Here is a 23,572-nt window from a genome sequence, read left to right on the forward strand (position 1 = left end):
CACACACACACACACACACCCATCCCCCCTCCCGTCTCTCGGTAATCCGCCGCTCTCGGTCTCTCTCGGTGCGGTCATCATGGCGGAAATCAAAACGGGAATCTTCGCTAAGAACGTGCAGAAGCGTCTGAACCGAGCGCAGGAGAAGGTAAGAGCAGGAGGAGGAGGAGGTGATGGAGGGCATGGTGACGGGGATGTGGAGGACGGATGGAGGAGTGGCGCTGTGCGGCTGCTGGAGGCCCGAACAGCGTCCCTCTCTGATCCGATCAGTCACACATGATAATTGATGTTTTACTGATAATCAGCTATTGATCCGCACGTAGAGGATGAGATCACGTGGTCCGCTAAAGTCCGAGCAGAAAAATATACTGAAATAGAAAAATTATCAGAAACAAACAGAGAGGGTTTTGATTGGCTGAAGGAGACCACGGTACCGTGATGTCACGTGTACGGTAAAACACGTCATGCATGTTTTTCCCTGTTGAAAACGAAGGACGGTAGTGACGTGTTTCCCTGCTCCAAGGTCGGGGAGGGGGTGTAAGCCATAGATGGTGTAAGCGTGCGAGTCAATGACGTCATTTTGCTACCTTACTCTTATTAATCAGATGGAGCTACAAACAAACAAAATCCTCCAGACAAACCTGTGCAGCAGCTTGCTGCTCAAACAGGTGTCTCTACTGCCAGGTGAGGGAAGCCGGGTCCAGTCAGGTGAGGAAATGAGGCTGTGGTACCGATGCTCTCCAGCTGCTCCCTGTGCGTCCTGTCATAAGAAAAACATATTGTATTAATTCTGACTTTCCTCCAATCTAATTTAAAAACAAATTTAAGCCGATCAGTCATATTATTTAACACAGCTTTATTTACACAGTGTCAGTTCACAACAGCAGTCCTCTGTGTAAAGCAGGGGTGTCAAACTCAGGCACAGGACCGGCCAAAATTGAAGACGCAGTCTGAGTCGTGGGCCGAACAGGATCAAAAATTTTATTTCAATCAGCAATATGAATTTGAATGGCCAAAATACAGCAACTTTTCCCTCAACACATTAAATAAAATCTAAAATTATGTTTTTCTTCAAAAATGTCATCAGGGAAAATCAAAATATTTCAAGCTGATGAAAATTTGCAACTTTTCAGGTAAAAACTTCAAAGTTGGAAAAACATAAAGTAAGGACAACAATGAGGAGCATGTGCAGAGCGCTCTGTGGAATCATTTAGAAGAGAACTAATATAAATCACTTAAAAAAATTATATAAAATAACTCTTATAAAGCGCTATATGAATGAGGTGGAGTGTTAAATCTATATTTATATAGATGTACTGTATATAAAAAAATAACTGAGCATTATGACATACTATCAAAAAGCAATATTTCTGTCTAGGTATAGTTAAATAATTATAGAATAATTCATAAAGATAATGTAACAAGTATCTGTGTATTATGTACATATTATGCACATATGAATATTTCAGACTGTATAATCAGAACAGACATAAAGGATGAGCCAGTCTGGGCAGGAATTAATAAGCAGTTGCTTCCTCCTACTCCTTTTCCAACAAAAAAAAAAATGTCACTGATTGCATATGAACTTGATTTTTATGTGTACTACATGTTTGAAATAAAGATTTTGATATGATATGATAAAAAAAAAAAAGAAAAACGCTGCATAAACTGCGCAGTGTGTCCAGTTTCTCAGCAAAAAGCGCAGCTGCAAACACAGGGGGGCAATCACACACATAATCGCGCCGTCCCATCCCTGAAGCTGCAGGGCCGATTCACACAGACACCTTTTACCTCAGAGCCCTGCTGAGACTTTTACTTCACTTTCCATGAACTTGACAGATTTCAGATCTGACAGTGTGAAAAGGCACGTCACCAAATTCAGAAGCTATTTCCACCAGAAAAGACCGAAACTGCCAGTGATTTAAACCTTTGCCTCTTTTAAAGTTCGCTGTGCTGCGGTTCTTATGATGCACTCTGTCTTCAGGACTTTGCTATGCAGCCTTTTCTTGCTGTGTGATGCAGTGATGCACTGCCAGCTCACCTGTGCAGGTCTCCCTCTTCTCTCGCATTCGTCCCACCAATCCGCTCTTTTCCCTGCACACCGCATGTGGCGAAAATAAACAGGGTTTACCTCTGATGTCAGTGATCAGGTCCTCTGTCTCCCACCTGTTTGGAAAATCCCTGTTTTCCACTTTTCATTTGGCTACTTTTGGGGGTCAGGCTAGCTTAAATGTTACTGTAAAAAGTGCTGACCGATGTTTTTATCCGCTGATCACTGTCACTGGCAACGCTGGGAAATGGTTAAGTGCACAGGTCTTGACCTGCGCGGCAGCTGTTGTAGTGTATAGTGGGATTTGTAGGTGTGGGAGCGCTATTTACCGGTGGGCCATTAATAATAGACATATGAAATTATCTCCCAGGCTAGATCTGGACCGCAGGCCTTGAGTTTGACACGTGTTGTAAAGAGTCGACATGTTTGAGTGGGAGGAAAAACTCGTTTCATCAGCATTTTGATCACCAGTCTGGGACGAGCTGATTGTTGGTCAGCAGGTATAAAACTGATTTGTTTCTCTCTCAGGTTCTGCAGAAGTTGGGAAAAGCAGATGAGACCAAAGATGAGCAGTTTGAACAAGTGGTCATCAACTTCAGGAGGCAGGAGGTAAGACGCTTTACTCCTCCGAGAGACCAAAGAAGGTAGAACTACAGTTTAGTTGTTTTTGTGGGCCCTGAACTCTGAATCCAGTTTGGCATAATCAGGATATTTTTTATCCAGGATGACTTTATTTTCCTTCCCACCCTAACATCAGCAATCAGGTGGAACAGTCTAACAGGTTTACTGGTAGCAGAGCAGCTCATTTTACAGAGGGGGATAAAACTGAAACATTAGAAAAAGTAGAGCCCTGGCAACTTGTGCAGGTGCACCCATCCTCTCCCCCTAAAACAGCTGGGATAGGCTCTTGCCCCTCGTGACCCTGAATTGGAGAAGAAAATTGATGGATTACAGAAATCCGAAGAGTTCAAACACATGACACAAACACAGTGAGTGAGATATGGAAAGAAACAAATGTGTAAATGATCCACAAGCGTAAACCATGATTCACAAATGTGTACAGTGTTTTGTGTGTAACATTTGAGGACTCACAAATGCATGTTCTAAATAAGCAGAACATTTCATCACCCCTCTGCTAGAAAACAGATTTAACGATTACAGACACCACACAGTCGCCTAATTAAATAAGCTGCTGCTACCTGCTGGATCGTCTTCTGCAGGGAAGAGTCAGTCACTGCTCAGCTGCAGATGGGTGAACGCTGTGGAGGCACATCCCTGCGGATCAGGGATGTGCAGCCATGCACAAATTTTACTTACATTAATAAAACAGAGGTTCAGAGGTTCTGCAGAGTTCATTTACCTCCATGTTCAGACCACTTCCTGTTTCACTGAGGGCATTGCTGCCAGCTCCTTGTAATCTCAAACTCATTGGTTATCACATGACACAAGACGAGTAACTGGGCTGTAATGCAGACATGGCAGCTTTCATCCAGAGCCAAGGAGGAAAAAGTCAAAACTGCCCACTTTGTTTGTCAGTTGAAGAGCCAGATTTCGTGGAATGTTCTTGATCCGTCTTGTTACGGTTCTCCTAGAAAAGGGCACATTCTCAAATGCTCTGTTTTTTCTCAAGACATATTAGTGCAGGAGAATGCACCAAACGCTCTTTGATAAACTCTCCATCAGAGAATGGCTTCTTGTTTTTTGTGATTTTTTTTTTTTTTTGTGGGAGATCACAAAGTTGGTCTTGTGTGCTCCATCCTGGATGTGGCAGTTTGGTAAAAAGTCCTTGTTGCTTTTCCAGCTTTGCTAGTAAAGGTTCAGATGTCTGTTCCTGCTCTCCATCAGTCAACTTATTGTATTTCTCTGTGTGTTTAGCCTCATAATAGTGATTCAAACTGTGATCCTTGAACACGGCAAACTAAGCACACAGCTGTACCTCTGACTTCACTAAATAAATACTTGGAAGTCCACGTCTGTTAGAAGCTCAACGTTTTTACTGTGAGCTGGCACACTCTTTCAGGCTGGCAAACTCACACCGCACATAAACATCTGTTCAAATGCATTTACAGTGAAGCTACACACACACACACACACACACACACACACACACAAACGCGCAAATTAAAAACAACAAAACTGTAGTCACGTTCAGAATAAAGGCAGCAAAGTTGTATTGTGATTTCCCACAAAATTTCAAAAACAGTAATCTGTTCCGTGATGGGGAGTTTATCAAAGAGTGTTTGGTGGCTGTAAAGGAAAAAACTGCATCATGTGCACGTGTGATGTGTCCCGTGGGCTGTATGATGCCCAGGTCTGCTTTAAATGCACTTAAAAACCTTCAGACCTTCAGACTATTGGTCCTGTGAGCTCTGAGGCATCTTCCAGGAACAGTGACCATATTTTCCATAGATCTGATTGGCTAGTTGGCAGTTACCTGAACATATCTGGTGGGTACGTCACCAGTGTACCCTAGTCAGAAAATAACTGCCTTCATAACCTTGAAAACACAGAGTTAAACCTGACGTTACCTGGCTAATCCCAAATCTTGCTTCATAGAGATATCAGGTAATCCCTTTACTGTGGACAGTCTCAGATTATGTTTGAGGAATATCTGACAGGAAACTGAATCTTTTCAATGTGAAAATACTGATATAAAATGTTTGTATATGTTCTGTCAGTCTGAAGGCTCTCGGCTGCAGAGGGAGATGAAGGCCTACATGTCTGCCATTAAAGGTCTGTATGTTTCACGATGTCCCTCATCATTATCTAAAACACATAACGAGTGATACACACACCGATTAGGGATAACATTATGACCACCTGCCCTGGCCTGTTGAGGCATGGACTCCACTAGATCCCTGAAGGTGTGCTGTGGTATCTGGAAACAGGTCCTTTTAGTCCTGTAAGTTGTGAGGTGGGGCCTCCATGGAACAGACTTGTCTGTCCAGCACATCCCACAGATGCTCGATTGGAGTGAGATCTGGGAAATTTGGTCTCAACACCTCACACTCGTTGTTGTGCTCCTCAAAGCATTCCTGAACCATTTTGACTTCGTGGCAAGGCACATTATCCTGCTGAAAGAGGCTGCAGTCATCAGGGAATACAATTTCTATGAAGGGGTGTACATGGTCTGCAGCAATGCTTAGGTGGGTGATGCGTGTCACTGTAAGTCCCACATGGATGACAGGATCCAAGGTTTCCCAACAGATCATTGCCCAAAGCATCACACTGCCTCCGCCGGCATGACTTCTTGCCTTCTTGTCATAGTGCCAGGTGTTCCCCAAGTAAGTGACCCACACACATCTGGCCATCCATGTGATGTAAATGGAAACATGATTCATCAAACCAGGCAACCTTCTTCCATCATTCCGTGGTCCAGTTCTGATGGTCACATGCACATTGTTTGCACTTTCGGCGGGTGATGGGTCAGCATGGGCAACATGACTGGTCTGCAGCCTCATATGCAACAATCTGTGATGCACAAGAGCTGCATGTTTGGAGATGTTCTGACCCAATAGTCTAGCCATCACATTTTGGCCCTTGTTAAACTTGCTCAAACCTTCTGCTTGCTTCTAACACATCAGCTTTGAAGACAATATATCCCATCATCTAACAGGTGCCACGACGAAGAGATCATCAGTGGTCATAATGTTATGCTTGATCTGTGTAACATATAAAAAAATATCAAAAATCAGATATTTAATGCCTTCCTGTTTTACTCATTTCAGCTCCAACTTTTTATCTTTATGCTCGACTAGAGCAGCTTTGCATGATTCACAGTTTATAATAATTCTTCTTTATCTGATACTGGGCCTCAGTACAGCCTCTCAGTTCATCCTCTGTCTGAAGCAATCTGTTTTAGCCCCTTGCCCTTAAGACGATTTTCTTTGGATTGGCTGCCCCTCACCAGGCTTCTGCCTCGTAAGCATGAAAGCAAACCGTGAACCTACATTGCAGGTGCTCTAACACCTTTTCCACCCAAATAAAACAGACTGCTGGTTAAACAAAAGCTACAACTTCTGAGTAGTGGAGCTCTGGCCACATTATTAATGTTGTTTAATATGAATCTTGACCACAGGAACAGGATGTAATGATACAGAAAAGCGTATTTTCTTTACACAATGATAACATGGTGGCCATCATCTGAAACTTTACTGTCATTGGCAGGGATGCAGCAGGCATCCATCAACCTGAGTCAATCTCTGCACGAAGTTTATGAACCTGACTGGCATGGAAAGGACGATGTCCTGACCATCGGGAAGGTCAGAGTCATTAAAAGATCTCAAAATATAATGCACCAGAAATATGTACCAGAAGCAAACGTGTGTCTGTTTTCTGCAGGACTGTGATGCATTGTGGGAAGACTTCCATAACAAGCTGGTGGACTCGACTCTGCTGAACCTGGATGCGTACCTGCAGCAGTTTCCAGATCTTAAGGCAATAAATGGTTTGGTTAGAGAATCTGTTTTTTGAAATGGATCCATGGCATGAAACTCAACTTTCTTTCATTTCAGACCCGTGTTGCCAAAAGAAGCCGCAAACTCATCGACTATGACAGTGCCCGCCACCACATGGAAACCCTACAGACATCTGGGATGAAGAATGACCGCAAGATGATGAAGGTGGGCCTGTTCATGTGTGGTTAGATGTGTTTTGTTATCTGTGCAGCTGCTGTACCTGTGAAGAGGTTTTTGGTTACCTGTGCAGGTTTCAGTCAGGTTTCAGAATTCATCACAGTACAGAAACAGCATTAGTGAAGGTTACAAATGATCTTCTTACAGCCTCTGACAGTGGACTCATCCCTGTTCTTGTCCTGTTGGACCTCAGTGCAGCTTTGATACTGTTGACCATAACATTTTATTACAGAGATTAGAGCATACTATAGGTATTAAAGGTACTGCACTGCAGTGGTTTGAATCATATTTATCTAATAGACTCCAATTTGTTCATGTAAATGGGGAGTCTTCTTCACACACTAATGTTAATTATGGAGTTCCACAGGGTTCTGTAGTAGAACCAATTTTATTTACACTATACATGCTTCCCTTAGGCAGTATTATTAGAAAGCACTGCATACAAGCAAACAGGGACTAGAAAGAGAGAGCAGATTTCTCCCATATTGGCTTCTCTTCATTGGCTCCCTGTTAAATCTAGAATAGAATTTAAAATCCTTCTCCTCACCTACAAGGTCTTGAATAATCAGGCCCCATCTTATCTCAAAGACCTCATAGTACCATATCACCCCAAAAGAGCACTTTGCTCTCAGACTGCTGGCTTACATGTGGTTCCTAGGATACTTAAGAGTAGAATGGGAGGCAGAGCCTTCAGCTTTCAGGCCCCTCTTCTGTGGAACCAGCTCCCAATTTGGATTTGGGAGACAGACACCCTCTCTATTTTTAAGATTCAGCTTAAGACTTACCTTTTTGACAAAGCTTATAGTTAGGGCTGGATCACCACTTAGTTATGCAGCTATAGACCTAGGCTGCTGGGGGGTTCCCATGATGCACTAATTCTTTTTCATTCACCTCTTTTCACTCTGTTTATACTCTGCATTTAATCATTAGTTATTCATCTCTGCCCCTCCCTGAGCGTGTTTCTGCTGGAGGTTTCTTCCTGTTAAAAGGGAGCTTTTCCTTCTCGCTGTCACCAATTGCTTGCTCGTAGGGGGTCGTTCTGACTGTTGGGTTTTCTCTGTAATTATTTTAGGGGCTTTACCTACAATATAATGCACCTTGAGGCATCTGTTTGGTGTGACTTGGCTTTATATAAATAAAGATAGATAAATATAGAGAATACCAAAGTGGGGAAGTGGTGGCCTAGGGGAGAAGAAATGGGTTTGTCACTGAGTGGACCCTGGTTCGAATCCTTGGGCTGTCTTCACTGTGGGTCCCTGAGCAAGGCCCTTACCCCCCGAGGCTGCTCCCTGGGTGCCCCCTGCCCCACGTTGTGCTGTGTGTACTACATACTCCAGGTGTGACGGGTTAAACGCAGAGACTGAGTCTCTGCATGTACAGTGCCTTGCAAAACGTTTTCGGCCCCCTTGAACTTTTCAACCTTTTGCCACATTTCAGGCTTCAAACATAAAGATATAAAATTTTAATTTTTTGTGAAGAATCAACAACAAGTGGGACACAATCCTGAAGTGGAATGAAATTTATTGGATGTGTCAAACTTTTTTAACTAATAAAAAACTGAAAAGTTGCGAACATTGAATGTGCTAAAGAGTGTACTTATCTTACACTTCAGTAGTTGGGGAGGTCCCTTCCCACCTCCATGATGAGAAACCCGTCCGAAGGATTGAGGATATTTTGGTCATAGGTACGTGGGGTACGTAGGGGTACGTAGGGGTACGTGGGGATATGAGGTCAACCTCGGTTTTTGAATGTTGTATGCATCCTTTCATTTGCTGAATCTAAATGTAGTTCCTGATGCGTGCATTCAGGTTGTGACTGAGCTTTGGTTCTCCCAGGGGACCAGCCTACCAAGGCTATTGGGCATCTCCTGCCCAGTGCTTGCAGGAGACACCCAAGATGCAGCTGTTATGCCTGTGCAGATGTTTTCTGTTACCTGTGTAACTTTTGTACCTGTGCAGATGCTACAACACTCAGGAAGAACATTATGACCACCGACCGGTTAAGTGATTAAGAGTGATTATCTCTTCATCGTGGCACCTGTTAGTTGGTGGGATATATTAGGGAGGAAATGAATGTTTTGTCCTCAAAGTTGATTTTGAGGTGTTGACTTAACCTCCAAATTCCTCAGATCTCAATCCAATCAAGTATTTGTAGGATGTGCTGGACAGACAAGTCCGATCCATGGAGGCCCCGCCTCACACCTTGCAGATACCACAGCACACCTTCAGGGGTCTAGTGGAGTCCATGCCTCAAAGGGTCAGGGCTGTTTTGGTAGCAAAAGGGGGACCAACAGAATATTAGGCAGGGGGTCATAATGTTATGCCTGATCGGTGTCTACCTGTGCAGGTGTTTTATGCAGTCTGTGTATCCGTGCAGGTGTTGTACCTGGAACTGATGTAGTCACACTGGTTTGTCTGCAGGCAGAGGATGAGCTAAAAAAGGCTCAGAAGGTGTTTGATGAACTGAATGTTGGACTACAGGATGAACTGCCAACTTTGTGGGATCGGTGAGTCTTGCACACGTCAAAAACTCTTGCTCTGTTTTACTGAACATGGCAGCTTTTTTAGGGGGAACTCTAAAGTGTGTCACAGACCAAGGAGACTTCAGCACAAAGTATTTTCCAAAAAATGGGTACTTTTTTGTAAATATTTCTTTCCTCTAAAAGTCTCAAAAGGTTAAATACTTTTAAACAAAGGGGAATCAACACTATAATATTTAGCATTGCTACAATAGAAACCAGCAGGGTACAGCACAGCCCACTTTTTGAAATCTGGTCTTAAAGGCTGATTCCAAAGTTGATTCCTTGAGCAGTGGATGCAGCCAAGCCCACAGCATGCAGTAAATAAATACACACACAGTGACAAATTCACTCCTCAGGCTCTGCCTTCAGCCAGGTGTTCAGCCTTTGCAGAGGTGCCAAAATGATCAGCTGCTTGTAGCTTCCATCAACAATCAGTGTGATGTAATGCAGTGCTGGATGTAGCCTACTATATTGGGGTGGACAACTAAAAACTCTGGGTGGGTAAAAATGTTAAAGCAGTTTCTGGTTTGAGTCCTGATTCACATGCTGACATCTCTGAGAAGACAGATCAACCAAATTAATATTAAAAATGCTGATTAGTTCCAGTCCTTTTGTAGCAGCCTGTGATGGTTTCTACTGGTGGAGGAACAGCAGGAATCATCTTCTGCTTTTGACTGCTGCCTGACACACACACACACACACACACACACACACACACACACACACACACACACACACACACACACACACACACACACACACACACACACCCTAAGGCACTGCCGGCAGGTGGTGAGCCCACCAAAGGGTAGCCCATGTTGCCTCCCGGGTCTTAGCCTGACCAGGCTGCATGGGGTAAGACCCGTGAGCCTGGCTTCGGGGGGGGGCTATCAGGCTGCAGACTCTTTATGCTGAACAGAAACAAAGTACTGCAAATGTGGCTGAAAAAATACAATAATTGTGATCTGACCTAAAATAACATTGAAGGTACAATTCAAGTCCCAACTTTTCATAGGAAATCAAACTGTGGATTAAATATGCAACATCAACCTATGATTGATGTGAGATGGCACTTTTTTCCTTTCCAGTGTGATACCAAATAAAACCAGGCTGGTATCCACAGATATCAGCACCAATTTCACACAATAGTAAGACTACAAATACTAGTACCAGTACTAATAATTTTCCCATGTGGATGATAAAAATCTATGTTTACACCAAATCACTGAGTTCAAATATTTTAATGATAGACTCACTGCTGAACACAATTAATGATGAGAAATTACTGATTAATATAAAAGTGTAACTTTTTTCAGTGCCCGTTTAACTCACGGGGTGAGCAAGTGCCCATCTACTGTACCACAGGGGTGAAAGGCAGTGGCCCCAGGTTCGAGTCCAACCCCAAGCCCTTTGCTGCATGGCTTTCCTGGGCCTCTCTCTCTGCTTTCCTGTCTACCATCTACTAAAGGCAAAAAGGGCCCCAAAATAATATGTGTATTTAAAAAAACTCAAACGTTTACTTTTGTGTTCTGCAGCCGAGTTGGCTTCTACATCAGCACCTTTAAGAGTGTGACGAGTCTCGAGGCAAAGTTTCACCGTGAGATCTCACTGGTGAGTTTTTTGTTGCTTTGATTCTCCACTTTTAGTCATCCAGAAGAAAATTCTGTTTAATCTGAACAACTGCTGACATCGGCTGTGACAGCACAATTGCTTTTCTTTGATGAAACCATGTAGGCTGAAAAATGTCTAATTTTACCAACCCAGGTATGCAGAGAGCTGTATGAAGTGATGACCAAACTGGGAGAGCAGCACTCTGACAAGATCTTCACCATCCAAGGAGCTCCGAGGTCAGTACAAGCTTTTTCCAAATCAAGGGAGCTTGGGGAAAAAAAAAGAGGCAGATCTGCGAACAAACATATTAGCATTTGGTTTCAGTGTCTTAAACTGATCATACGTGCGATGGTTCTTTAAAATGTTTTTACATGTTCCTTCCACATTAACCAACCAGTTTAGGGTTTGTGTTGCTGAGGAGATATCATATAAACATTTATAGACAGTTAGGGTGTTTCCGACATTCAGAAAACTTGAGTTTTCTTTAAGATTAATTCTGAATATCATTTTAGAAACTGGGTGTGAAATATGTATTAAATATAGCAAGAATGATATAGGCCTGGACTCTAGGGTTAGTCTTTGTTGAACACCTGCAGCCAGCAGGAGTTCATTAATGCACAGCAGAGATAAACAAAGTCCATCCTTACTGCTGCTTCCATCGGAATTGGGAGGGTCAGAGCGTGTTGTTAATCGAATGCATTGATTGCAAGTGTGAGGCCCTCTGTAAAAGCATAAGTTTGGCAGCTTGCGGGTCTAGAGCATTCAGAGGAAAGACATCAGCAATGATCTAAAAGAACCAATTGCTGCTGCTCATCAGTCTGCGAAGGGGAAAGCCATTTCCAAACTATTTGAATGAATGAATGAATGATACTTTATTGATCCCACAATGGGGAAATTACAGTTAACAGAACACCCACCCAAGAAGACAAACAAACAAACATGGGGAGATAGGTGAAGTTCACATTCTACACTGAGAAAGATCATTAACAAGTGGAAAACATTCAACACTGCTCCCAAGGTCAGACTATGCAATACTAAGAGAAACTGCAAAAAATGCAAGACCTGCATCTCAGACTTTACAGGCCTCAGTTAGCATGCTAAAGTTTCAAGTTCATGACAGCACAATGAGAAACAGACTGAATAAGTAAGCCATACAATCAGACTGTTGCCCAGACTCTTTTGATAGTCATGAATAAGCTTCTGGCATAATTCAGGCTGGATAATTGACCACTCTTCTTGGTAGAATTAGTAAAGTTCATTTAAATTGGTTGGTTTCCTGGCACAGACACAGCTTTGAAGCATGGTCCACAAATTTTCAATAGAATCGAGGTTGGGGCTTTGGGAGGGCCATTCCAGAAGCTTAATGTTAGCTTGGGATGTGCTTGGGATCACTTTCCCTGCTGGAACACCCAACTGTGTCCAAGTTTTAATGATCTAGATGTTGATTTGAGGTGAACTTGAAGAATTTTGAGTTAGTCCTCCTCCTTCACTATTCCATCCACTTTGTGCAAAGTACCATGCACACTGGCAGTAAAACAGCCCCAGAGCATGATGCTACCACCATGTTTAACACTTTAAAAGCCTCACCTTTACTCCTCCAAACACAACTCTTGTCCTTCTGGCCAAATAGCCCAATCATTGTCTCATCTGATTATCAAAACTTTTTCCAGAAGGCAGTTGGCTTGTCCATGTGGCCAGCTGCCAAATTTCAGTTGAGGTTGGAGATGTTGATTTAAGAGCAGGGGCTTCTTTCTTGGTTGGCACCCTCTCAGTCCATGGAGGTGTAAAACTGGCTTCACTGTAGATAGTGACGCTGGTGTTCCAGCAGTTTCCAGTTCATTGGCAGGCTTGAGCCTTCATGGTTCCTGGGTTGTTCCTGAGACCTTCCCACCTGGAGTAAATCTACAAGTCTCCTTCATAGATCTTCCTTGGAATTTCCCACTTTCCTGGGTGTTGGTTAATCCAATGGGTCAATCCACCCTGGAAAAAGAACAGTTCAAAGAAATCATTAAAAGCCCCAAGTTACCATGACATTCATGCCCGTGATGAGAGGATGAAAACTTCAACACAACTGTAGCTGTGAATGTGAGCGTAAATGGTTGTCTGTTTCTCTGTGTTTGCCCTGTTATGTACTGACCTGTCCAGCCATACCATACTTCCCAACATAGCCCCCCCCCCCCCCTTTTTTTTTTCTTTTTAACTTTGTACAGGGCAAAGCAGGGTTAGCTAATGGATAGATAGATCAATGGTTGATAAAACACATTCAGACCAGGTCAACCTTCTGTCCAATGGACCACATGGAATTGTCATCAAAGAAACACCTGGATATAAGGTGTGATCATATCATCATTCACTAGCCAGCCAATCAGAAGCCCCTGATTGGTTTCTATCCCGTTCTTTAGCGATTCAGGACCTCTACGACTCGCAAGAACCCCATCACCACCAGAAGACGAGAGTCCACCCGAGAGTCCAGATACCAGTTCCAATCATATGCTCCGCCCTGTCTCACCCGGACCGCCTCGGCCCAAATCCCCCGCACAGGTAGGTGTCAGTCCCCAGGCAGATCTTAAAGTCACTGGACCTAGACGTGTATCTGGACATAATCATTTCTGCAGTGTGTGAAACTTTAGAAAATGTAATAGGGCTGCACTCAAATATTTGACAAAAATTCCTATCATAGGTGTTTTGTTTTCTATTTCAGGATTTGGTTTATATATATATATATATATATATACATTTATATGATTTTAGATTAAACACCTGATCTCTCACTCACAGCAGTGATTGTTCAGTTCACCTCATTACCAAATTAGTGACTCTCTCGTTAGCTTTCAGGACTTTTCTTAAAAAACAGAACTCTGTGGCAGACATGCCGATGCCCCGTCCTCCCCGGCTGCTGACGCCGTCTTTGCTCTTCTGATCAGAGATGAGTCGCCAGAGGCTGAGAGAGAGAGAAGATAACTTTTTAAGTTGAAATTTCCATCAGTTATCAATAACACTGAAGTCCCAGCTCATCATCATCATCTTTAAGTCCCACAGTCAGAAAACTCAAAGTGATCAGACTGACTAATAATAATACCTGACTGATAACGGTGCAGAGTTTGTTTTATCTTCACAGTAACTTTCTATGACTGTTTTTTCTTTGCTGCACACTTTTGTCTGTTGATTGGTGAGTGAACAGCAGCTGTCTGTCCAGTGTCTGTGTTTCTGTCTGTAGGTCATAATGGCAGTGTTATATAGAGTCTAATTATATATAACACAGTAGAGCCAGAGACTAGAACACCTACTAGTTTCTACTGACGTTCATGAGATCTGACCTTTGCTAATGTTCATGTCTGTACACGTCTTTGTATGTTTGTGTGTTTGTGATGTCATGTCATGGCGAGTTTCTAGAACACTGGTTCAGTTTAGTGAGGCGCAGTGTGATGAGCTGACATCATAGCCAAGAAACAGTGAAAAAAACCCTCCGTACCTGCTGAAAGACGCAGTGAGAATCATGTGAATTCAGTCAATCTGACCAGCCTGCACACCGCAAGCTGCCAGTGAGACTTAACTGTCGTCATACAGCTGAAGACAGCGAACAGCAAGTTAAAATACAGGAAGTGGTTAGTTATACAACTACATTACAGAAGCAGACTGTATATTGGTCTCAAAACAAATAAACTAAGAATTTGCTGGTAATGTGTGACTCTGTCACAGCCAGAGACCAAACCATTTCTGTTAGCATTCCTCTGCTCAAAACATAAATACAGTCTTTTGTTAGCTATAGAAATGATCAAAATACCAGCTTTACAAAAACACAAAATCCAGCGGTACCTTGATTTACGAGTGTCCAAACTAACGAGTTTTTTGAGATACAATTGGTCGCTTGGTGGAATTTTTGCTTTATGCTGTGAGCGAATATCTGAGTTACGAGCAAGTGAAAATACACCATCCGAGTGTTCCGTTCATTTTTTTCCTCTCGCTGTGCACTCGTTTTTGTCGATGGTTGTTGGTGTGTTTGATTATTTTTCGCATTTATTTTGGTACATTTCCTTTTTTTAAACCATGGGTCCAAAGAAAGCAAATGCCAAGATCAGTGCTGAAAAGGATGATGACCATGGATATAAAGCACAGAATTATCGAAAAACATGAGCGAGGTGTGCGTGTTGCTGTCTTGGTGAGAGTGTGCCAAAAAAGGCAAAAGAAGGAGGAGAAGATTACGTGAAGTGAAAAAAGGAGCATTAAGTTTAGCGATCTCCTCCACCTCCATCTTTGTCTTTCACTTAAAACCAGTTTATTTCTTTACATTCTCTTTTGTTATACTGTATACCGTGTTATTTTTTTTCTACATTATTTGTTTATAAAAGGCATTTTCTTATTAATAAACATAAAAAAAATGTTGTGGTTTAGGGGGCGCGGGAACAGATTAATGACGTTTCAGTTTCAGTTCAGTTTGATTTGACATACGATCAAATTATGTTATGAGCGAGGTCACAGAACGAGTTAAACTTGTATGTCAGGGTACCGCTGTACAACCAAATGGAAACAAAAGAAATCTAAAAAGTGTCTAAAAAAACCCCAAAAAATTTCAAATATTACATTTTAAAATAGAACCACACCAGGCTTTTGGTCAACAAGGGAATACTGAACATAATACCAACAAATACCACTCCCTCCATCACACTGGTCCAGTGACAGCTCGACCCTTTGAAGCCTGTTAAACCCACAGCTGCTGCCTTAATAATTTAGATTTATGTTTAAAAATCTCTCTAAATCAAGATTGTAGGCTTTATTAAAATGATCACATTGAGTTGGATCTTCGCTGCTGTTCCGTTTGCATTTGTTCTGTGCTGCAGCTTTTAGGATGATTATGAATTCAGTCAAAGCCTGAAAAAAGGATCATACTGGATCATGTCTGCAGCAGGAGGAGAAAATAAGAGAAACTAATGTGACAAACATTTAGACCATTTCTCTGAAACTCCAGCCTCAGTAATGAATGTTTTCACTGGTTGTCTCTTTTTTTACGACCTGCATGAAACAACACAGTAAGAACTGATGTGCTGAAATACATAAGATCATCTTTTTTGTAGTACATCTTCAGGATGTGTAGTTTCTCACAGCCTCACATCAAATTATTAATTAATCAGCCTGTTTCAGAGCAGTTTGGCTTTCTGTGCACTAAACGTCTCTTTTCTGGAGTCCTTCTCAGGTCTCCTTCACCTCATCATGTTTTCCATCAGGGCCACGGGAAAACAGGAAGAGACACAGGCGCCAAACTTTTATACTAACCCTGACCCCCCCCAACCCCCAACGGTCCTGAAACCAGTGTTGAAGAATCTGCCGTCCATCATCAGAACAGTCGAATATTTTGTTCAGACTGTTTTATTTTGTACTTCTGTGTTAAAGGTCTAAGATCTCAGGACATTACAGTAAACTTCTGTGGCTTGTGCGCTTCTAGTATCTCTGTCACATTCACTTTGTGGCACTGATGATCCTCCATAGTGCTTGTTAACGAAGTGGTTTATTTCACATTTCCTTCTCTTGGTATTAATGATATGTTATGTTTACTGTTGATTATTGGTTTTATTGGTTTTCTGATTTTTATTTCCAGTAATTTTTTGTATCCTTGAATGTCAAAAGCTTGTTTACTTATTGCTGTATTTATATGTGAACTTATTTTGATGGTTTTGGTTATGTTTCTTTGGATGGAGTGGGTGTAAACAGTGATTTGTTATGGCTTCATGCAGTCTGAAGTTAAGCTCCAGTGTAGGATTGAGGATGCACTGAGTTACTGCTATCATAATCATTCAGTCAGCAAGAGCTCCACAGCTTTACGATAATAATAAACATGCTGTAGAGCCACAAGGCTTTCCTGCCTGAGGTGATAATTAACAGCTCACTGTGTTCATTGCAGCTTAAAAAGGGGCCCCCGGTGCCTCCTCCACCGAAGGTCACGCCCACCAAGGAGATCGCAGAGGAGCAGATCATCGACCTGTTTGGAGGAGAATTTTTACCTGCTCCATCGCCCTCGCAAGTACGAGTCCACACAAATAAAGACAACAGATACCTTGTGTGTCACAGACCTGTTTACTTGTTTGTGTGCTGTCGTCCACAGCCCAACGAACGACCCGGCGAATCTCTTCTCGATCTGGACTTTGATGCTTTTCAGCCAGATGAAAGTGTTTCACCCATACCACAGGTTCTCTTTATTAGCTGACAGCATCCACACATACAGCTTAACACCTGAGCAGCACACGGAGTCTTATTAATGAAATTTCAGCAGCAGGGACTGTGAGCTGGCTGAGAAACTAAATTAGATCAATAAACAGTGTTTTGCTGGTGGGTTTTTAGTTACTGTAATGATGATGATGGGAAACAAACTGCTAAATAATTCACCTGCTCTCAGGTTACTGACCAGCAGACAGGTGACTTTCCACTTGCTCTTGGTATTAATGATATGTTACGTTAACTGTTGATTATTGGTTTTATTGGTTTTCTGATTTTTAATTCCAGTAATTTTTTGTATCCTTAAATGTCAAAAGCTTGTTTACTTATTGCTGTATTTATATGTGAACTTATTTTGATGGTTTTGTTCATGTTTCTTTGGATGGAGTGGGTGTAAACAGTGATTTGTTATGGCTTCATGCAGTCTGAAGTTAAGCTCCAGTGTAGGATTGAGGATGCACTGAGTTACTGCTATCATAATCATTCAGTCAGCAAGAGCTCCACAGCTTTACCATAATGCTGTCACAGCTGTTGGTGGCTCCATGCTCCTCATGCTCAGATTAGATTTCCATATTTCTTGTTGTTGTACTAGTAACAATATTTTAAACGAATTTTTATTTTAGAATAAATGAATTATTTAATATGGAATGACTTAAACTCTAAAATATTTGACGAATCAGATTATTTTATATTAAATTATTACAGATTATTCAATATTTTGTAGTCATTCTTTGTTCCTGTCAGTGCCTCACAAACTGTGTTATTAAATATTTCCTGCTCCTTTCAGACTGCTGTACCGTGGGACATGTGGTCGGTGAGTAACTAACCCTAAACCTCTACCTCATCTTCTACAACTTCACTTAATGAAAAAGTGATCAAGTAAATTTACAAATGAATAAAGTGCAAATGCAGATTATAGCGGTCAACCTTGTTTTATCCCTTTTTTAAGGCGGATGCTCAAGCTGCTCAGCCTGTAAGTAAACTCCCAAAGTTCCCTCTGTAATACATTTATGAACTGGATCATTCACTTCATCAGATAGTCAGTCATGTTAAACCAGTACTGTCTGCACAAAGTCAACACTGGTCAAGAAAGCTGATCTTTCTGGATCAGTATTTTGTTTCTTTGGACATTTTGGGCACTTTCCAAATAGAAATTTATGGGCCATTTCCCAAAGGCTGGTTGTCTCACGCCCTGCTCCCGAGCAGCAAATCAGAGTTCAAAACAATCGTGTTGTTGCACTGAAGCACAGCAGAGTATTGTGAGAGCTTCCAAAGCTGTAATGTAAAACTGTTGACATGTGTAGTAGCACTAATAGTATAACATTTTTAAACTTTATTCTGGGTCAAACTCACCAAAGCTTTAACATCAGAAGCACAAAGGGAGGGATTCTGGGCCTTTGGCATTTTGAAAATCTTGTAACTCTATTAAATTAAAACCACATCCTCTCGTGCTTCATGACTTTCCTTAAAATGGGTTCATTTTGGCCCCAAAGAAATTACATCAGGCGTGCTGTTGAAACAACAGTATGCCTGCTGTATACCTAGTTACCTAACAACCTTTATTGTTTACACACTCATTGTTATGAAGGCTGCTGTACCAGAACAGCTGAGACACACTTTTTCAAAATACCACATCTCTGTGTCTTATAAAGCCCAAAACACACTATGCCAAAACTTGGTCCACCTCAAGGATCAGGTACCATGGAACAAACAGAGTAATCTAGCGTTAAGTGCCAATATGAATTATACATCGAGGAAATCCAACCACCTCTGGCTAAGCAGGTGGCACAACACAGAAGGGCTACTGCACCTTGTCAGGCCAGGACTCCGCAGTTTAGGTACACCTACTGGCCAGTGGCTGATGAGGATGAACACATCCTGGACATGGAGGAATGCTGGTCTCTGAACCATCTCTGAACCAAAGAGGGAGCCTTAGGGTACATCTTTCAGCATCTTACTGTGCTGTGATTGCAGCCTTTGCCTAACTCTCTGAGAATGGTACTCAGGGCCGTTGATCAACAGTCATGACAATTTACATAATAACTATCATCAAACTGAGCTTGTGGCTCATTGTTAGTCAGTGGTGCTAGTTTCTGTCATTTCCATCATTTTTGACAAAATCTCCAACACCACCGCCTTAAATGCAGCCCTAAACAATGACAGAGCCTGTTTTACAGGCTCACTGTTTTACAGTGACTGTAGACACTCAGGACCTCTCTCCTGGCCTCCTCTGTACATACCAATGATGATTTGAACCAAAAATTTCAAGTTTGGATTCATCTCTCCTTCAGATCTGTTGTCTCTAATTTTAGTCCAGTTCTTGTTTATTGTGGAAAACCTCAGCCATTCCTCCCTGTTTGCCTTCCTTCATTCATTAAGAACGGCTTTTTGACAGCCACCCTTCTACTGAGACCAATGAGGCTTCGGTGAACAGCTGAAGGTCCAGATGGAGCTCTCAGGTCCTATGTCAGGTCTTTGCTGGATTTCTTTCCTGTTAAGGACACGACTGTCAGATACTGTTCATGTGCCGTAGTTAGTTTTTTTTTTTTTTTTAGGCCTGACACTTCTTCTTTAGTGCTTCACTCGTCCAATTTCCTCAATATTTTAAGGTCACACTGCACACCATGCTGAGATCTAAGTTTTCAGCTAACAGCTCTTTGGGAATTACCTTATTGGTCCAAAAATACTGTTTTATGACTGTGTTATCTTTGGCAGGTTTCATAGATTCAACTAAAGAAATGTGTTTTTGTGACAGGCTGCTAGTAACAAACTGCCTAAAGATACAATTTTAAATTGGTTCTTTGCTAAGTTGTCTGTTATGTGTAGACACAACGCTGTATAAAAAAATGCTCCTTCATCACTTCTTGCTTGAATGATTTATAGGCCAGAGTTAAACAAAAAAAATCATTCCCCTGAAAATGGTTAGATACAAGGACTGGACTGAAAATGAGTGAAAAAGCAGCCAATGTCCAAAGAAGAATTTGAAAGACCTTCAGAAAGCTGGAGAACTACTGCGCAAGACCACTTAAAAAATTACAAGCAAAATATAAAGAAATCAGGTGTGACTCAAGACCTTTGCACAATACTGCATGTCCCATTGAAATTAAAGTTATGGCTATCCCTGAATTCATTTAGAAAAAGTCAAGGTTTCTTCTTCAAGCACCTCTGTTGATTCTGTAGACTGTAGACTAATAAAGGCAAAATGCCCCCCAAAAGTCCAGCTGTAAACTAGTTTTCTCATGGATTGAGAAAGTTACTACTGTAGTGCGAGTGTTCACTTTTGGAGGTTTAAAGCTCCTTAATTTACCTTGGAGAAACGCAGGATTGTTAATCAGAAAACTGAGACTGATCAGGCATGGTCTTTGTGCAGACATCTCTGAATTCTCATTTCTGTCCATGGAACCATGTGAATGTCTGATTAACATGCTGTGTTGCACAACCTTGCATTGAGGTTCAGTTGTGGAGGGGTCAAACTTTAACCCATCATTCCCTGCCTTTCCAAGCAGGCTGCAGATGGTGGCTTTGTCGCTGACTGGTCTGCTGACTTTGGTTCAGTATCAGCCAATGGAGAAGCTGCTTCCGGAGCCGAGGACCTTGCCGCTCCCGGGGGTCCTGCTGTAGGGCAAGAAGGGGCACAGGGAGGGACTCAGGGTTGGCCCCAGGGAGAAGACACGCAGCTGGGTGGAGACACAACAACACCCATCCAGGACATTGAAGCCACAACAGCTGAAGACGAGGTTAGCAGCTGGGAGTCTCAAACTAACTGCAACCTTCATTCCCCCCTATTTGGTGAAGAGGAAGATAATACAGGGCAGGCAGATTCAGGGACAGGAGTACTGGGGAAGGAAGATCGCAGGAAGTCCACTCCAGGACTTATATTCACCAATGAGTATGGTGAACAGATCGAAGAAATTACAGAGGACAGAACAGACAAGTGGTCCAGGTCTCCTGATGGGTCTGGGTCTGAATATGAAACTGCTGAGGAGTGGGGTGATGGTGGTCAGGGGGGAGGCTGGGCAAGTGCTGATGATGAACTTTCATATGATGATCCTACCCTAGAGAACACCCAAAAGGTTCAGGCAGGTAGAGCTAATAGTGTCCCAGGAGATTGTCCTCAAACAAGAGAACAAGTTTCAGATAGTTCACGTGCTGCCGCTGAAAGAAACCAAAATAATTCATCTGAAGAAGTACCAGAAAGACCAAGTCTGACAGCAGTTTATCAAGATCACTCTGAAACTGAAGGAGAAACAGACAAAAGAGTTTATTTCTCTGAAACAAGGGGAGGAGGTGCGTTAGATTCCAATCCTTTTGCAGAAACACAGGGAGGAGGTGCGTTAGACTCAAGTCCTTTTGCAGAAACACAGGGAGGAGGTGCGTTCGATTCCGATCCTTTTGCAGAAACACAGGGAGGAGGTGTGTTCAATTTCGATCCTTTTGCAGAAACACAGGGAGGAGGTGGGTTTGATTCCGATCCTTTTCCAGAAACACAGGGAGGAGGTGCGTTCGATTCCGATCCTTTTGCAGAAACACAGGGAGGAGGTGCGTTAGATTCCGATCCTTTTGCAGAAACACAGGGAGGAGGTGCGTTAGATTCCGATCCTTTTGCAGAAACACAGGGAGGAGGTGCGTTCGATTCCGATCCTTTTGCAGAAACACAGGGAGGAGGTGGGTTTGATTCCGATCCTTTTGCAGAAACACAGGGAGGAGGTGCGTTTGATTCCGATCCTTTTGCAGAAACACAGGGAGGAGGTGCGTTCGATTCTGATCCTTTTGCAGAAACACAGGGAGGAAGTGAATTAGACTCAAGTCCCTTTGCAGAAACACAGGGAGGAGGTGCATTCGATTCCGATCCTTTTGCAGAAACACAGGGAGGAGGTGCGTTAGATTCCGATCCTTTTGCAGAAACACAGGGAGGAAGTGGATTAGACTCAAGTCCCTTTGCAGAAACACAGGGAGGAAGTGGATTAGACTCAAGTCCCTTTGCAGAAACACAGGGAGGAGGTGGGTTTGATTCCGATCCTTTTGCAGAAACACAGGGAGGAGGTGGGTTTGATTCCGATCCTTTTGCAGAAACACAGGGAGGAAGTGGATTAGACTCAAGTCCCTTTGCAGAAACACAGGGAGGAAGTGGATTAGACTCAAGTCCCTTTGCAGAAACACAGGGAGGAGGTGGGTTTGATTCCGATCCTTTTGCAGAAACACAGGGAGGAGGTGCGTTCGATTCCGATCCTTTTGCAGAAACACAGGGAGGAAGTGGATTAGACTCAAGTCCATTTGCAGAAACACAGGGAGGAAGTGGATTAGACTCAAGTCCCTTTGCAGAAACACAGGGAGGAGGTGGGTTTGATTCCGATCCTTTTGCAGAAACACAGGGAGGAGGTGCGTTCGATTCCGATCCTTTTGCAGAAACACAGGGAGGAAGTGGATTAGACTCAAGTCCCTTTGCAGAAACACAGGGAGGAAGTGGATTAGACTCAAGTCCCTTTGCAGAAACACAGGGAGGAGGTGGGTTTGATTCCGATCCTTTTGCAGAAACACAGGGAGGAGGTGGGTTCGATTCCGATCCTTTTGCAGAAACACAGCATGGGGACAAAGGGGGTGGTTTTGAATTTGATCCATTTGCTGAGACCTCAGGAGAAGTTGGGGTTTTGCTCACAGGGGATGGAAAAAGTGGGTGGGATGCAGAACCTTTTGCCAACAGTTTCCCAGCCACTTCTTCAGGGACTGGGGTTCTTGCCTCCAGCACCACCTCTTGGCAGGAAGGTAGTGGCAGCAGAAACTCTGCATCCATCTGTGGAACAGCAGCAGGAAGAAATAAAGAAGTAAACAATCCCAGAATTCACAAAGAACCAGAAAATTCAGACATGTCCGAAGATGAGGCTGCAAACCGGAGATATGGAAAATTGTACCAAGAAGTAGATACAGAAAAGGAAGAGGTACTTGACTTCCTCCCTTCTTTAGTTTGCTAGATTAGAAAAGAATAGAAACAGATTTCAAACAACCTTTCCTGTCGTCTACCCTCCCACAGAGAAACAGTGAAACTCCTAAAACCCGGACCCCAGCTTGAGCTCTTTCTACCTGTCCTTTTGCTTGCCTCCATCTCTTAGTGTCCTCTGCTTGTTCATTCCATGTTTACACTCATTTCAAATCTAATACATCTTTTTATTAGACTTGTCTTACTTGAAGGCTTCTAATACTAACGCATGTCTCTGCAATTTGATTCAGGTGACCAATACATTTAATGGATTTTCACAGGTAATTTTTCATTAACTTAAAGTATTTGGAGCCAAAACACTAAAATGAATGGAGTTGTGATTAATGTTTCGGTTTTGGGAGCTGATTGTTTAGGCTTACTAAGTCAACTGGAAATTTGGGTCTCACCAATTATTCACCTAGTTTAAAGTCATTTTCACTGCTTTCTCTTGTTTTTGCAAACAACCTTTCAGACTAGAGAAGACTAGAGAAGAGCAAAAAAAAAAAAGAAAAAAGAAAAGATGACAAGCAGGAAAGAGGTCAATGCAGAGTTCAGAGATCACTGCCAGAGACTGC

General features: G+C 42.6%; 1 protein-coding gene across 6 annotated transcripts in view; it reads left to right on the forward strand.

Moving 5' to 3' along the window:
- Positions 1–23,572, forward strand: part of amph (amphiphysin) — a 31,974-nt gene continuing 8,402 nt past the window's right edge. For 2 of the 6 annotated variants that reach the window (XM_030751303.1, XM_030751307.1), the window contains exons 1-16: positions 1–148; positions 2,579–2,659; positions 4,729–4,783; positions 6,218–6,312; positions 6,392–6,487; positions 6,565–6,672; positions 9,105–9,190; positions 10,741–10,816; positions 10,970–11,052; positions 13,219–13,357; positions 16,713–16,832; positions 16,914–16,997; positions 17,811–17,837; positions 17,973–17,996; positions 20,527–20,760; positions 23,249–23,278. In XM_030751303.1, coding sequence (XP_030607163.1) covers positions 80–148; positions 2,579–2,659; positions 4,729–4,783; positions 6,218–6,312; positions 6,392–6,487; positions 6,565–6,672; positions 9,105–9,190; positions 10,741–10,816; positions 10,970–11,052; positions 13,219–13,357; positions 16,713–16,832; positions 16,914–16,997; positions 17,811–17,837; positions 17,973–17,996; positions 20,527–20,760; positions 23,249–23,278 — 1,407 coding nt within the window. In that variant the 5' untranslated portion in view covers positions 1–79. The remainder of the gene's footprint in view (positions 149–2,578; positions 2,660–4,728; positions 4,784–6,217; positions 6,313–6,391; positions 6,488–6,564; positions 6,673–9,104; positions 9,191–10,740; positions 10,817–10,969; positions 11,053–13,218; positions 13,358–16,712; positions 16,833–16,913; positions 16,998–17,810; positions 17,838–17,972; positions 17,997–20,526; positions 20,761–23,248; positions 23,279–23,572) is intronic. The other 4 variants (XM_030751306.1, XM_030751308.1, XM_030751304.1 and 1 more) reach the window with 3 other exon arrangements.

Source organism: Archocentrus centrarchus, chromosome 17 (genome assembly GCF_007364275.1).
Source record: "Archocentrus centrarchus isolate MPI-CPG fArcCen1 chromosome 17, fArcCen1, whole genome shotgun sequence".
NCBI lineage: Eukaryota > Metazoa > Chordata > Actinopteri > Cichliformes > Cichlidae > Archocentrus > Archocentrus centrarchus.